General features: G+C 47.0%; 1 protein-coding gene across 1 annotated transcript in view; it reads right to left on the reverse strand.

Annotated features, from left to right (window-relative positions):
- Positions 1 to 13,926, reverse strand: part of SH3PXD2B (SH3 and PX domains 2B) — a 119,818-nt gene that overhangs the window by 55,032 nt on the left and 50,860 nt on the right. The window contains exon 3 of the mRNA XM_077825029.1: positions 4,333 to 4,408. Coding sequence (XP_077681155.1) covers positions 4,333 to 4,408 — 76 coding nt within the window. The remainder of the gene's footprint in view (positions 1 to 4,332; positions 4,409 to 13,926) is intronic.

Here is a 13,926-nt window from a genome sequence, read left to right on the forward strand (position 1 = left end):
CTGGGCCTTCGCGTGTATATTGCACAGCACAGAATTGATACTCAGCAAGCAGCAACTGTTCACTGGGGACTTTGTCTCCAAGCCAGAGACTGATACCTTTTCAGAGCTTTGCACAATCCTCCCATAACTTTTCATATGCATTAGTCAATGCTACGTCATTCCTTCTGTCGTAAGAGTCCATATTAACATTAACTATGTCCTGTGAGCTAGGACTAGCCAGAGGTGTGCCATGGGGTCATGAGGGCAGCATCCCTCAAAACAACGATCACATGAAGGACCTGCCACTGACTCAAGGCCAGCACACAAGCAGCTAGGAGTCCACCTCCCAATTCTGCTGCATGGCAGCAAACGGAATTTTCAGCATAGTGCCTGAATGCTGTCAGACTCAGTGGCCTTGGAGGACATATTCTTATCCTGTTAGTGGTATCACAGTAGCACCCAAGACATGCTTCAGGCAAGTGCAATCCAGATATAGCCAGAGAGAATCCCTCCTCCAGAGAGCCCACAGTCTACCCTTGTTCTTCCCATCTGTTTCTCTCAACAACTCAACTTTATTACTGTTCCACCTGTTTTAGAGTGGGGTGGGGGGTAGGGAGAAGAGAAGGCAGGAATTACATCCCTTGCAAGGTTATTCTCTGGGAAAAGCTAAAACCTACTTTAAGTCTGAAGACCCAAAGTCTCCTCTAGTGACTTCAAAAGAATGAGTCAAATCCCACAACGAAAATAAAGCTACGATAACCAAACAAAAGCAAAAGCAGAAGAACAACAAAATTCCTCTGGGTTGGACGCTGTAAAATAAGTATTAATAATGGGACCACTTCCCCCTCCAGGAAAACATTCTGATAGACACTGAAGGATGGGAATCTCCTCAGTTCCTGCGGGTGACACTGAGTTCGAGACAATTACAGGTTTGCTAAGAATGCTACAAGCAGAGGAACATATAGGATAGCAGGAGATATTTTTCAGGACTTCAGAGGCCACACATCTAACATTACCATAGGCAGCTTCCCAGAAAGCAGCATATTTCAATCAGACCATTGGAACCAAATCACCACTGAAATGAAACTCAGACGCTAAAATGCTTCTCAAATGGGGGAGGGAAGAAAAGTAAGCTGTAGATGTCACCCGTTTCTCAGGCCTGAACCAAGTCAAAAACCCAGCAAGCCTAAGTTTCACCATATATTGGATGCATGAGATGCAGAGAAACAGACCCTGCTCTGCCTCGCACTCGACCCACTCTGATTATGCATCTTGATGGAAACAGCACAAAATCTCGAGGTTTACAATACATAACATGCTGCCATCTCAAGCTGGGAAAGAGGAGACCTGAACCAGAAGAAATACAGCACTATTCCTGTACCTGACAATTCTACCAGCCACTAAGAGACTTTTCTAAGCCAAATCAACACCTCTCTCAGGAGGCAGACTCTGCCAGTAAGCTACCTCACCAGGTACATAAGGCCACGTCCCTAACTCCATAACCCAACTCAATAGACAGCTACTGTCTCCTTGCTACACATGCCAAAGGAAGCACTGCAGAAGCTACAGACTGCACACTGCTTAACAGCAGCTACCCTCAAGTGAGAGGATTAAGCAGCCCTGTGTGGTTAGACAGATGTGAGTGTGATGTACCTAATGAACATTGTGCAGGAGCCAACAGGGAGAATACCCCCCGTAAGATGTTCACGCCATAGCTACCCATTATTCTGTGCCAGCATGTGAAAGCAGGAAAGGTGAAATGCAACAATATTCATTATCCACCATCCCTATCACTCTACTTCTGTGATGGGCATGCAACAGCTGCAAGTGTCAAGGTAAGCCTCTGGGAGGAGTATGGACTGAGAGTGACTGCAACCTGCAGAGAAGGCTGGGAAGGACATGAACACAGGAGTAAGATGTGCATTTCAAGCCAGAGACAATTTCACCCCAAGTCAGGAGATGGGGCCTCTCTCCAGAGTACAACCTGTTTTCTCCCTTGCTCCCACATTAGCATCTTTTGTCACCAGGCAACTCTGTCCTAGGTGGCTTGGGAGGGAGAGGGGTGAAGCACCTAAAAATATGCATATTCTAGGCATTGCTAAAGCACTCATGACCATAATACATAGCTCAACTGGCATTATAATACCTCCTCCCAAAACCAAACATCATCCTCATGACCCTCTGGAACTATGTAGACCTTTGTCCAAACACCACCACCACTACTAAGCCAATTTGCAATAGAGATGGACCTCATATTGTTATCTTGACATCACGTGCTCCTGGACTCTGAAGGGGTTCAGAATCTGAATTGGTAAGTTGCATCTCAGGCCTTCAGCTCTGGCATTTGCTTCCCCCACTTGCTCTTGACTTTGGAAACCTTCTGAGCACGCTGCAAGGCCCTTCTGCCTTCCACAGCTTTGAGGACTGAAGAATTTACAGGGATAATTGGGGGTCCTGGGACAAGGATGAATTTTCTTGGTGGGCAACATAAGGCAGGCTGTTAGGCTGTATCTGAAGATGGATTCTTTTAGTCTATTGCATGGGGGCCCAAAGCAGTGGGCCGGACACCAGTTACTGCTATTCTATAAAGTTGAAATAAGTGCACACACAGCCCACGGAGGGATGTCAGTGTGGCTCAAGGCCCAGGCTCTACCTCCTGACAGCTCCAACCCTTTTCCACAGTTGAAATCCCAATGCAGAGTAATTTAATAGAGAGGAACTTTTTCAGTTTGAATGAGCAGCAATGAAATCAACAAGTGAGGCTGCGAAACACAATGCGCTCAGGGCAGCCACTCTGGAGCTCAATCCCTGCCTTCCAAAAATAGCAACATTTTGATGGGAATGAGTAGGGATTCTTCACAAACGGAGAGCAGTCAAACTGTACTCCCTATTTTTCCAAGTCATGCCCTCTGCCAATTTGGCTTCCCCCACTGGCAGGAAAAAGTTGCACAGCAGTGCCTTTTCCTCCAGATTAATGTCAGACTTGCTCTGGTTTTGCTGATGCTACAATCAGGGAAGAAGCCAGAACCAGAAATGCCTCCCTGGGTAACCCAGACACCGTTTCTTAACGACAAATATGCCCTGGCTCATGAAGAGGAATAAAACAGAATCTTCACGCCACTCAAAGGAAAGGAACCCCATGTCTACACTGCAATAGGAGGTACGATTGTGATTGCTTTAATCTAGCTAGCAGGGCTAAAAATAACAGTGAAGACATGGCAGCATGGACCATGGAATGGGTTATACATACCCAGGGTCTCCAGTGAGCTGGAACAGGCCACACTGAAGCCTGTGTCACTGCATCTTCCCTGGTATTTTTAGCCACGCTATCTAGATTAAAGCTAGCACAGGAACATTAGCCCATGCTGCAGTGACACCTGTGACTGCAGTTAAATACCTTAAACGTCTGCATTTCCGTAAGATATCATAATGGTTTCCACTAAATATACTTGCTGCATTCTCTGGAAGTGTTTAAAGTATCATCCATTTTCATTAGCTCCTGGGGAAAAAGTATCTGTGGTCAAATCTATTGGCTATGGGTATGTGATTTGGGGCTCCTCTCAGGGGCTCCTCTCCCTGGCAATTTTAGGGCTACATTTTCAAAAGCAGCAGTAATGTGTCATACACAAAAAAACCACATGCACCCATTAGGTCCAAAATGGGTAATTATACAGGTTACTTTGGACACATGAGCACCCATTTGCACAGTTGCTTGTTGGATTTGTGGGGCAGCTGCTGCACCATAGACATCCCAATTTGGAAAACTGCCCCTTAACATTGCAGGAGAAAGTTACAGCTGTCAGCCTGTTTCAGTATTGCATTTCTGTGGATTGCTTTTAAGGTCTCTCTGCACTTTAACTAGAGTTACACTCAACTGCAAACTGCACAGAACAGTTCCTGGGGAGCCACAGCTAGACCTGGCTCTGTTGGGGGTGTCGATACTGAAACCCACCCAGGAGATATCTACAGAACTTGTGAAGGTAGGATTGCTTACCTACAACACGGCTGTCTTCTGGGGGCAGTGGCTATGTATTTGCTATTCAGGATGGGCAGCAACCAATGCCTAAATATTGCAGAGAGTCCAAGTTCGAAGGTAATTGTGGATGCAGCCCTGGGAGCTGAGGAGTTTAATATTTACTTTGCATATTACTAAAAATATTCCCATGTTCATTTCAATGGAGAGGATGCAGACATCTGAAGTTTCAAATTCACATGTTGTTCATGACTCCAACCTTTAAGTCATACTTGTGTGTGCATTGGGAGCTGCTAACAAGACCTTTTCTTAATCTGGCCCCACTTGAGTGTATTATGTCAAAACCAGAGTTTGCCTTCAATGGAGTCCATCCTACTCACCTGGCAGAAAGGGGATGATCCTTTGTTTGGGGTCCTTCTGCCCTCCTTCCATTGGGAACTTGTCCAACATCTGCATCTAAAAAAAAAAAAAGGGGGGGGGGGGGGACACAAGATGGGATTTAAAAACAAAATGTTAAAGAATCACAGAACAACTACTCAGCAGGAGGAGAGACTGAAATGAAGCCAATTCTCCGAGTCCATACAGGTGAGTCTTGACTGTCTGCACATAACCGCATTAAATTCAGTTAGGTTCTGAGGGTAGGGCTGAAACCATGTCTCCACAGCAATAAGAGAAAAGTGGTTCTACATTCCAAGGGGCTCCAGCAACACCAGGGCTCAGATGGGCCCTCTCACAATTTTCTAGTTTTCCTTTATGTTGCAGGTCCAACTGACGTTTCACCATGTGTGTGCTTATTCAGAGTTTGCATTTCACTGAGTGTGATCTGGGAAGTCAACCTGCTATTTTTTTTTTCTTTAAACAACCAGCCTCCATCCTGAAGAATCTCAGAGTAACTTACAAACTGGGCTTAAAACTACTAACAACTACCACCCTCATGACTACTGACTACTTTGAAAACCCTCTAGTAGATTTATCTAAAAAAGGACCCGGTCCATTCTTGCAGTTCGTACAATTTGCAAGTACTGGCTGGGACAGCAAGGCGGGAAAGACCAGAAGGGTTAAGATTCCCCTCCTTATTGTAAGGCTCTTGTATCATGACCTCTCTACTCCATTAGGAATGTGTCTGCAACCGAGGAGGACGTTCCAGGGATGTCAGTGGGAGTGGAGGGTACTCAGTTTCTCGTGGCTGCTCCAGTCATCTTGCAGGAAGGTGTTCCAAGTGCATCACAGCCTCCATGACTGTCATAACCTGAGGCAGCTAAGGAGTAAGAACAGGACTCTCTTCTGTCTTTTATTTAGGTCATTTTGTCCAATTAGACAATTTGAGCTGGGCCCTTCTTCAGCACACCAAAGGGAGACCAAAGGGAGAGTGCGCACAAAGGGCTTCACTGGCCTTTTTTTTTAGGTACGGATCTCTGAGACCTCTGGATGGGGAAGCACTTTAGCTCTCAACACTGCAAAAATCAGCAGCTTTGTGTGTGCATTTGCATACATATGTGCAATGGAGGACAGAAAATAGGGACAGATCTAATTCCCTTGACTGTTCTATTAACGTAAGGGATTTTGGCTATAAATGCAGCTGGCAGCTACCATTCCACTCTACAATAAAGAAATCCTACAACCAACTTCCACTGTACTGCAGCTAAAGAACACATCTGCACTATTAAGCAAGTCAGCATGGCCCGAGAGAATGAGCACAGGCTTGGAAGTCAGAAGGCCCAGAGTTCTAATCCTGGCTCTGACGCAGAGTCATTACGGCCTTTGGCATGTCACTTACCTTCCCTGTGGTTCCGTTTCCCCCATGCACATAAATGGGGGATAATTAAACTCTCCTCTACCACCTCTGAGTCCCAGCCCTGTGCTTTAACCACAAAGCCATGCTTCCAGAAATGCCTTCACTACTCTTCCCTCATTTGCACCATTCTCCAGTGATGGAAGCACAGCAGTGTCCCAAAATGCAGTCCACATCTGGACTCTCAAATGGGCAACCCTTGGTATCCATGTAGAAAAGTACAAAAGTAAACTCCATTGCAACAACCAATGGGCCAGTTCCATAGGCAAACCCCACAGACAACAGCAATCCTCTAGAGCAGGGGTGGGCAAACTACGGCCCAGGGGGCACATCCGGCCCTTCAGATGTTTTAATCTGGCCCTCGAGCTCTCGTCAGGGAGCAGGGTCGCGAGCTTGCCCTGCTCCGCATGTGCCGTGGCTCCTGGAAGCAGCGTGCGTAGGGGCAGCCAGGGGGCTCTGCATGTTGCTCCTGCCCTAAGCGTCACCCCTGCCAGTTGGAGGGGGGACATGCCACTGCTTCCAGGAGCTGCTTGAGGTAAGTGCCACCCAGATCCTGCATCCATGACCCCCTCCCCCGCCACAACCCCCTGCCCCAGCCCTGATCCCTCTCCCGCCCTCTGAACCCCTCGGTCCCAGCCCAGAGCACTCTCCTGCACCCCCAACCCTCAACCCCAGCCCCACCCCAGTGCCCGCACCCCCAGCTGGACCCTCACCCCCTCCTGCACTCCAACCCCCAATTTTCTGAGAATTCATGGCCCACCATACAATTTCCATACCCAGATGTGGCCCTTGAGACAAAAAGTTTGCCCACCCCTGCTCTAGAGCAACCCTGGGGGCTGGGAGCAGGTTTCAGAGGGTCCGCCAACCAGGGCCAACGTTAGATTTGCTGGGGCCCGGGGCAGAAAGCCAGAGCCCGTTTGCATGAAGCTGAATCCCGTGGCTGTGAATCCCGCCACCCCGGGCTGAAGCCGAAGCCTGAGCAATGTAGCTTCGCAGGGACCCCTGTGGCATGGGGCCCCAGGCAACTGCCCCACTTGCTACCCCCTAATGCCGGCCCTGGCTTTTATGTGCAGAAAACCAGTTGTTGTAAAACAAGTGGGCTGGGGAGTTTTTATAGCACGTTGGAGTGGGCCTCAGAAAGAAAAAAGCTGAGAACCCCTGCTGTAGAGCGCAACAGGGCATAGGCGTTATTTTTCATCAAATGGAAAAATCTGAAGTCCATTTATTTTCAAGATCCATCTTTCATTAAAGCATTGTAAATTGGCACAGACAAAGGTTAACAAAGTATAAGATGAAATATTAAGTTTTATGTACCAATTAAAGTCTGATGGCCCATGATGAATACAATAGAACAATCAAAGTGTTGCTCTCATGGATTCCAAATAAGGATGTATCCGTAGTAACACACACACAGAGAAGAACAGAAAGGAAGGATGGTCCAGTGGCCTGGGGCTTGGCAGAGCCAGGTTGAATTCCCTGCTACACCACAGGCTTCCTGTGTAACCTTACGCAAGTCAGAGTCTCTTTGCTCTGGTGTCCCCATCTGTAAAATGGGGAGAATATTTCCCTATTCTGCAGGGATACTCTGACAGATTAAAGATTGTGAGGCGCTCAGACTGTCCACTAATGGGAGCCATGTAAGTACCTAAGATAGAGTTATAGGTTTGTTTTTATAACTACATACAGCACATTAGTCACTGTGAAATAATACTAAACCTGTGATTTTCTGTAGGTCCTACACAAAAATAATGCCATGTTCCTCTGCTGGTTTTACAAGCAACAGCAGCATTTCACAAGCATTTCCCTAAGTCCTTGTCTACACTACAGATTACTTTGGTATAATTTACATCGCTCAAGGGTGTGAATAATCCACAGCCATGAGCAACATAAGTTATACCCACCGACGCACTGGTGTAGACAGCACTATGTCTCCACGGTCTCTGGCGGAAGCAGGAGTTAAGCCGACAGGAGAGCTCTCACTCTCCCATCCGCTTGGCTCATGTCCACCACTACATCGGTGCAGCTGTGACACTGTAAGTGCTGTAGTGTAGATGTAGCATAAGTCTGTGCTACCATTACCCGAGGACACCAGTGAACAAAACAAGAACACAAACAAAAAGAAGCAGGATTTATTTCAAGCTCTATGAGGAGAAATATACACATATGCACACTACAATCCATGTATGAGAAACAACAAAAAGCTTAGCAGAAAAAAACGAAGGACAAATCAAAACCAAAACAATTAAAAAACCATAAAACAAAAGTATTCAAGTGCTCCCTTTCAAATGAGGACGCCAAACACACCAACAGACTAATCAGGAAAGGGAAATGCTTAAAGCCTCTTTCCAGGTTTGGACTTTATGAGTTAGCAACCCAGCAATAACCAAAGATTGCTCTGACGTTACCAGCGGAAGCCACATAATGAGCAAGGCTGCGTGTGGATTCATTTCCTCAATGCAGAGTGACCACAGGGCTGTCACAGTGATTGCCATTCCATCAAAGTTAGAGAGCATGTAACACCCTCCTGTTGTTCCTTCTGCCCATGAAAATAAAGGATTATATAGCGTCTCCATTAGCCCACATTACAGCCTCATTGTGTCTCCATTTACCCAGAAAGAAACTGAATGACTCTAACCTTATTCTTCCTGTTTGGAAGGGCTATTAAGTTTATGAGTGACACAGAGGTAAGTGACACAAATCAAGCCACTGATACAGCACATCTAATTACAGTTAAATAATATAATACTCGACTCTCTCAAGGCCTTTTCAACTTGCATTTTTGAGAGCGAGCAGAGCGCTCCTGAAAAAGAGAGATACTAGCAGCACCAGAGCCAGGCATACTGCAGGCAGACCCTCTAGCCGTGCTGCAGTGCCCTTTGTTCTTCCAATCTTAAGATCCCATACAGCAGATCAGCTGCAACACCCCCTGCTATTCCAGACTAGGGTGTCAAACAAAAGCTGCCAGTATTGCAGATTTGTCCCATATTTCATGGTGGATTTCCTGACGTGCCCAAGTAGGGGGATTAGGAGATCATCAGCTCACAGATTTTGGCAGTCACCTCCAAGTCCCTAGAGGAGATCTGCCCAGGCCAACCAAGGTGCCCTCTATAAGCCTCTGCTCAGAAAACCAAGGAATAGCCAGGGCTAATGTGCAGCACACAGGAGTGCTGGAAGAGCTATATCAGGGGTTTTCAAACTTGGGGGTGGTGACCCCTCAGGGGGTCGCGAGCTGTCAGCCTCCTCCCCAAACCCCATTTAGTCTCCAGCATTTATAGGGTTAAATATTTAAAAATGTGTTTTTAATTTATAAGGGCGGGGGGGTCGCTCTCATAGGTTTGCTGTTTGAAAGGGATCACCAATACAAAAGTTTGAGAACCACTGAGCTATATGGACGAGGAAAGGGCAGGGATGTCCCAGGACTGGCCTACAGATTCTCCCACTACCCCAGAGCTGGGGTGTGGAAGAGAAGCCTGTATGTTGCCTGCCTGCATTACTCCTGACTCTGGTCAGTGTTGCACACCTCCTGGATTAATGAACCCTGACAACTCCCAAGCACAGACATGGAAAAGCCCAGAGTCCCTAGAAAGGAGGGGTGAGGCCTGGAAAACACAGAAGAAGAGAAGAAAGTGTGGGTGGGGGTGTAAGTCAGAAGGGAGGGTCACACGGAGTCACTTCCAGCCCAGCTGCCACATCACACAGTTCTCAAGAAGGCGGCCGAGGCCCATTCAGCAGTTTACAAGACATAAGCCTGTGGCTGAAGAAAAGCTAAAAACCTATTCCAAGGAAAACAACCCCAGAGCCGGCTCTAACCGCGGCAGGTGGTTTGTGTTAGCAGATATGAGGGCGCATGTTTGGAGAGATCCAGAGTCTTTCAGTCACGGGCTGACAGATCATCCTTTACGACACAAAGTCTTCTAGCCCCGCAGCCAGGAGAAGAAAGAATTTAACAAGGGTGGAAGAGAAATAAAAAGCACAGCTGGCAGCTGCCATTAGACTCCAGGAGGAATCTGGTTGGCTGGTTTCAAGGAGAGCATGTTTTAAAGCCTCCGCCTCCCCAACACACACCCCTAAATTTTATCTGACCCAAATATTGGCTAGATTGCATTATGATGCTGGTCTACAGACCAACAGAGAAGCCCCAAGCTGCCATCCAAGGATCTTGGGTTAAGTTACCCTTGTCCAGTGCCCCAGATTAAAAGCAAGAATTTTGCAGAGATAGCAATGCTTGGACCTGGGAAAGGAGTTGGGGGAGGATGTAGACTGCTCTCTGCCCCAAAGCCCCCAGAGGGTTTGGGGGGGGCAGAGGGGGGACCATATTAGAAGAGGGACTTCTCTACCTTCTCAGACCTGTGAACTGGGTAGGTTCTGGACAGGTTTGACCACAGAATACCCTCCTCCAAGGCCTCAGCAGATTTTCCTTAGGAGGAAAGAAATTTTGGATTGAAGAAATTCAGCATGGAAAGACTCCTGCAAATGATTTCAGCACTCAGGGTTTCCATCCAAGTTATGCAAAGAAAGCAGTAACATCACATTCCCAGAGCAGTAAAGTACCCAGCCATCCAAGATCTAGGGGAGAGGGAGTATAGAACAGACTAGAAGCAGACATATATACAGAGAGACCCTTCTGAAGGCAGGCAGGCATCCACCCAGACCCTGGGATAGGGAAAAGAGGCCAAGATACCCTCCCTCTCAGCAGTGAACTCAACCAGTAAAGGAAGAAAGAATAAGGGAAAGAATAAGGGAAAGAGATACTAAAATCACAATATACCACACTAGTGAAGTGTCTGCAAACATGTCTTTAAAAAAATATTAAGAGCGGATGTCATTTAGAGCATTTACATGTATTGTTTAGATAATGTTTTATGCAGGACTTCTAACATGGCACCAACCTTTTACATTCTTGTATGAAATTGTAATAGTTGTAACTAAATTGTAGTACTTGTTATTCTGACCTTCATTTGGGGGAGTGGGGAAGTGGCTATAAACCCTCACCTGGTCTAAAAGCACAACAACTCATTCGTCCTGTTCCCTCCTTCACTCCCCACACTCCCTCCACCAACAGAAGCAAACACTCAGTGTGAAGAACAAAGACTCACAATGTGAAGTGAAACTCACCAATGGGGCATGTCTACACAGCAGTCAGGCAGTACAATTGCAACTTTTGTTGACACAGGTGAGCAAGCTTTAGTCTAGCTAGCTTGGACACCGGAGCAGTGAAGTTGCAGCCGCGGGTGCTTCAGAACGGACTAGAAGCCTGGATAATTATCCAGGGTCCCACGCTGGCTTGTACAGAGTCACTGCTCCGGTAACTGAGCTAGCTAGATTAAAGTCTAGCTCAGGTACGTCCACATGAGCTGTAATCACACCCTGTTGCTGCAGTGTAATGGTACCCGAAAACTTAGGCTCTGATCACCCTGCAAGGCCCTGCCTCAAAGCTAACAGTCACATGGACCAATTATTTATAATGCTAAGACAAGCCATTTTTATAGGAGATTGGAGGAGGAGTATCTTCACGACATACACAGGAACTGGCATAGGAAGGTGCATTCAGCACTGCCTTTCAGGAGACCCAAGCTCGGTAACCAAACAGGGTCTCTTGTTCACATCACTGGTCAGCAGTACCTGGTAATGTTATTCATGGCCACAAGACAGACCATTACTGGTACCAGTCTCTCATGTGTGCCAGGCCAGAAATGCCGAGGAATGCTTCATGTGGTCTTGCAGGTGACCCAGATCAAATAGCTATCCTGGTCTTGACTCCCCAAACTGGGACTGTGGCAGAAACAAGCCTGCAGGGTAAAGGAATGCCTCATGTTGCTCAACAGTGAGAATCTTCCCACAAGCAGGAGAGGAGGTTGATGGCAAGGAGATCCTCAGGGCTGTGAAAGGGAAGCCTCCCACTCCTGGAGTGGGATGAAGTAGGGAGCGTGCCATCACACATGGGCATGCACACTGGTACACAGAACCAAGACAAGATATCAGAGCCAGTCTGGGAGCCATGGTCCAGGGCAAGAGAAGTGTTTCATTAAAGAAACAAGAACGTCAGGTATGTGTATACTGGAGGTCATATCCCACAAGAGGGGATGGGTGGGGGTAAAGGAGACGTTTCCATCAGCAAATTAACTCAGGCCAGAGGAGTCAAGTTGAGAGCAAGCTACGTTCCTCCCCGGCTGGTCTAACACAATGGAGGCCCAAGCAGTGCCCTATGCAGCAGCTGACGCAATACATGCCTGTGCCACAGACACATCACTTGGCGCGGTCAAATTTTGACACCAATAAAAAGCTCAACAAAAGGCTGTAGTGTCGGGTTCAGTAAGCTGCAGTAGCGTCACAGGAAGCCCTTTGTGTGAGTAACAGTCACACACACACACACACACACACACCCCCGCAAAAAGGGGAAGCGAGGAGCGGTGAAGAGGCATGTCATGAAAACAAGATAACGCTGAGTTATAATTAGGGCCAAATAAGGGGACTTAAGAACAAAAAGAAAAAACATCTCAATTTGGGAAGTTCCTGCCTGACAACCCAAATATCACCATGTTGTGAATCCAGAGCACTTTTTGTGGGAGGAAAATATTTTCCAGCATGCCAACTGGTTCCACTGTGAATCGTTGTAAGATGTCCCAGCAGTACCAAAATGAAGTGGGAAGAGGATGCTGATCTTACAGGTCTATCATTGTGACATTATGCTTATCATGTTTGGTACTTGAGCGCCCAGGATGGATGTGTTGAAAAACAACTGCGTGGCCTTCAGGAACAAACACTCTGTAAATGCATGCCTGCAGGTCAAGAGACTCCCCATTCCAGGGCCAGCAACCTCACAAGCATCTGTCAAGCAGACACTCTGTGGGAGTGAATGACATTTGGCAATGGCTCAGATTCTATAGATATTTAGTCTTTTCTCCTACCCTTCACAGGCACCCTCTGTTCATCATGACTGCTTATGAAGAAATACACAGTGAAAGCACAGCAGCTCTGCAAACAGGAAGACAAGATAGTTTTGGCCATTTTGCAGGTGATGAGCAATATCACATCCCAATTATTATTATTTCAGTACTTGCTACAAGGACCCCATTGTACTAGGCATTGTACAAACACAATGATCATTTAAAACAATCAGAGGCTGGCAATGACGCAAGGCTCTGATCAGAGGCGTATCCAAAGAGCGCAATTTATCAGTTATTAAAGCGGTACATTGCTCTCCAACCCTATTTAGGCAGGATTGTGAAAACTGACGGGAAACTTTAAGCATTGCTCAGCAATAGATAAATAGGAGGTAAATGACGTTAGAAAAGAAGGCGACAAACTCTAGCAGCAGCCTCCACTGTAGAAGGAGTAGGAAACCGTATAGCTAAGGAAGTAGTAGCTGTTCTAAATAGTCAGCCCAGCTGTAAGGAAAGTGTTCGTAACCTTCAGCAGAAGTGGCCTAGCGCAAGGGCCTGTGTTGCCTTTAGGTAGCAATCTCTGGAAATACACAGGCAAAACATCAAGGCAAAAATGTTAACATCCAAGTCTGCGGAACCTTGACAGACACTTTCCCAACCCCTTAAGTCCCCATATAAATAAAATCCACTAGCCGGAGGTTCCCACAGTCTTCAAGCCCCAGAAAAGCAATTGGGAGGCTGCATTTGCAGCCCTTGCGGCATGGATCTGCACTCTACGCATCCTCCCATGACTTTTCCTCCTACAGTCTCTTCCCAGGCTGAATCTGCCAACCCTGCATCCGCCAGGGAGATTCCCCAATGCTAGGGGGATCCTTAGCTGAGGACAGGTATATGGCCTCCTCATGCCCAGAGCAATGTAAAGGGGCTGTGGTGTGGAAGAGGTTCTGCCCTCGTGTCTTTGCCCTCTCATTAGGTGAAAGGGCAACTTGCATTATACGCTCCTCAGGGTAGAGTTGGTCTCAATGCGTGTGAAATGGAGGCCCCTCTGGGCATCACTACTACAATATACATGAAAAGTGGTTAATAATATAATCTTGCAATCCCTGCGCCTTCTCCTTGTCCCTTTATTTCACAGGGTTATTCTTTCGGATGCTTATGTTTTGTTAGTTCTTTCCACGTGACTCAAATTTTGCAGTGCTTCCCAGAAGGATACCTGTACTTTCTAGGAGTCAGGCCTCCCATTCCTGTGGCATGTGCGTGCACAAGCTGAGCCCAAACACTCCAGTAGAGAGCTGCAA

This window comes from Eretmochelys imbricata, chromosome 8, assembly GCF_965152235.1.
Source record: "Eretmochelys imbricata isolate rEreImb1 chromosome 8, rEreImb1.hap1, whole genome shotgun sequence".
Lineage (NCBI taxonomy): Eukaryota > Metazoa > Chordata > Testudines > Cheloniidae > Eretmochelys > Eretmochelys imbricata.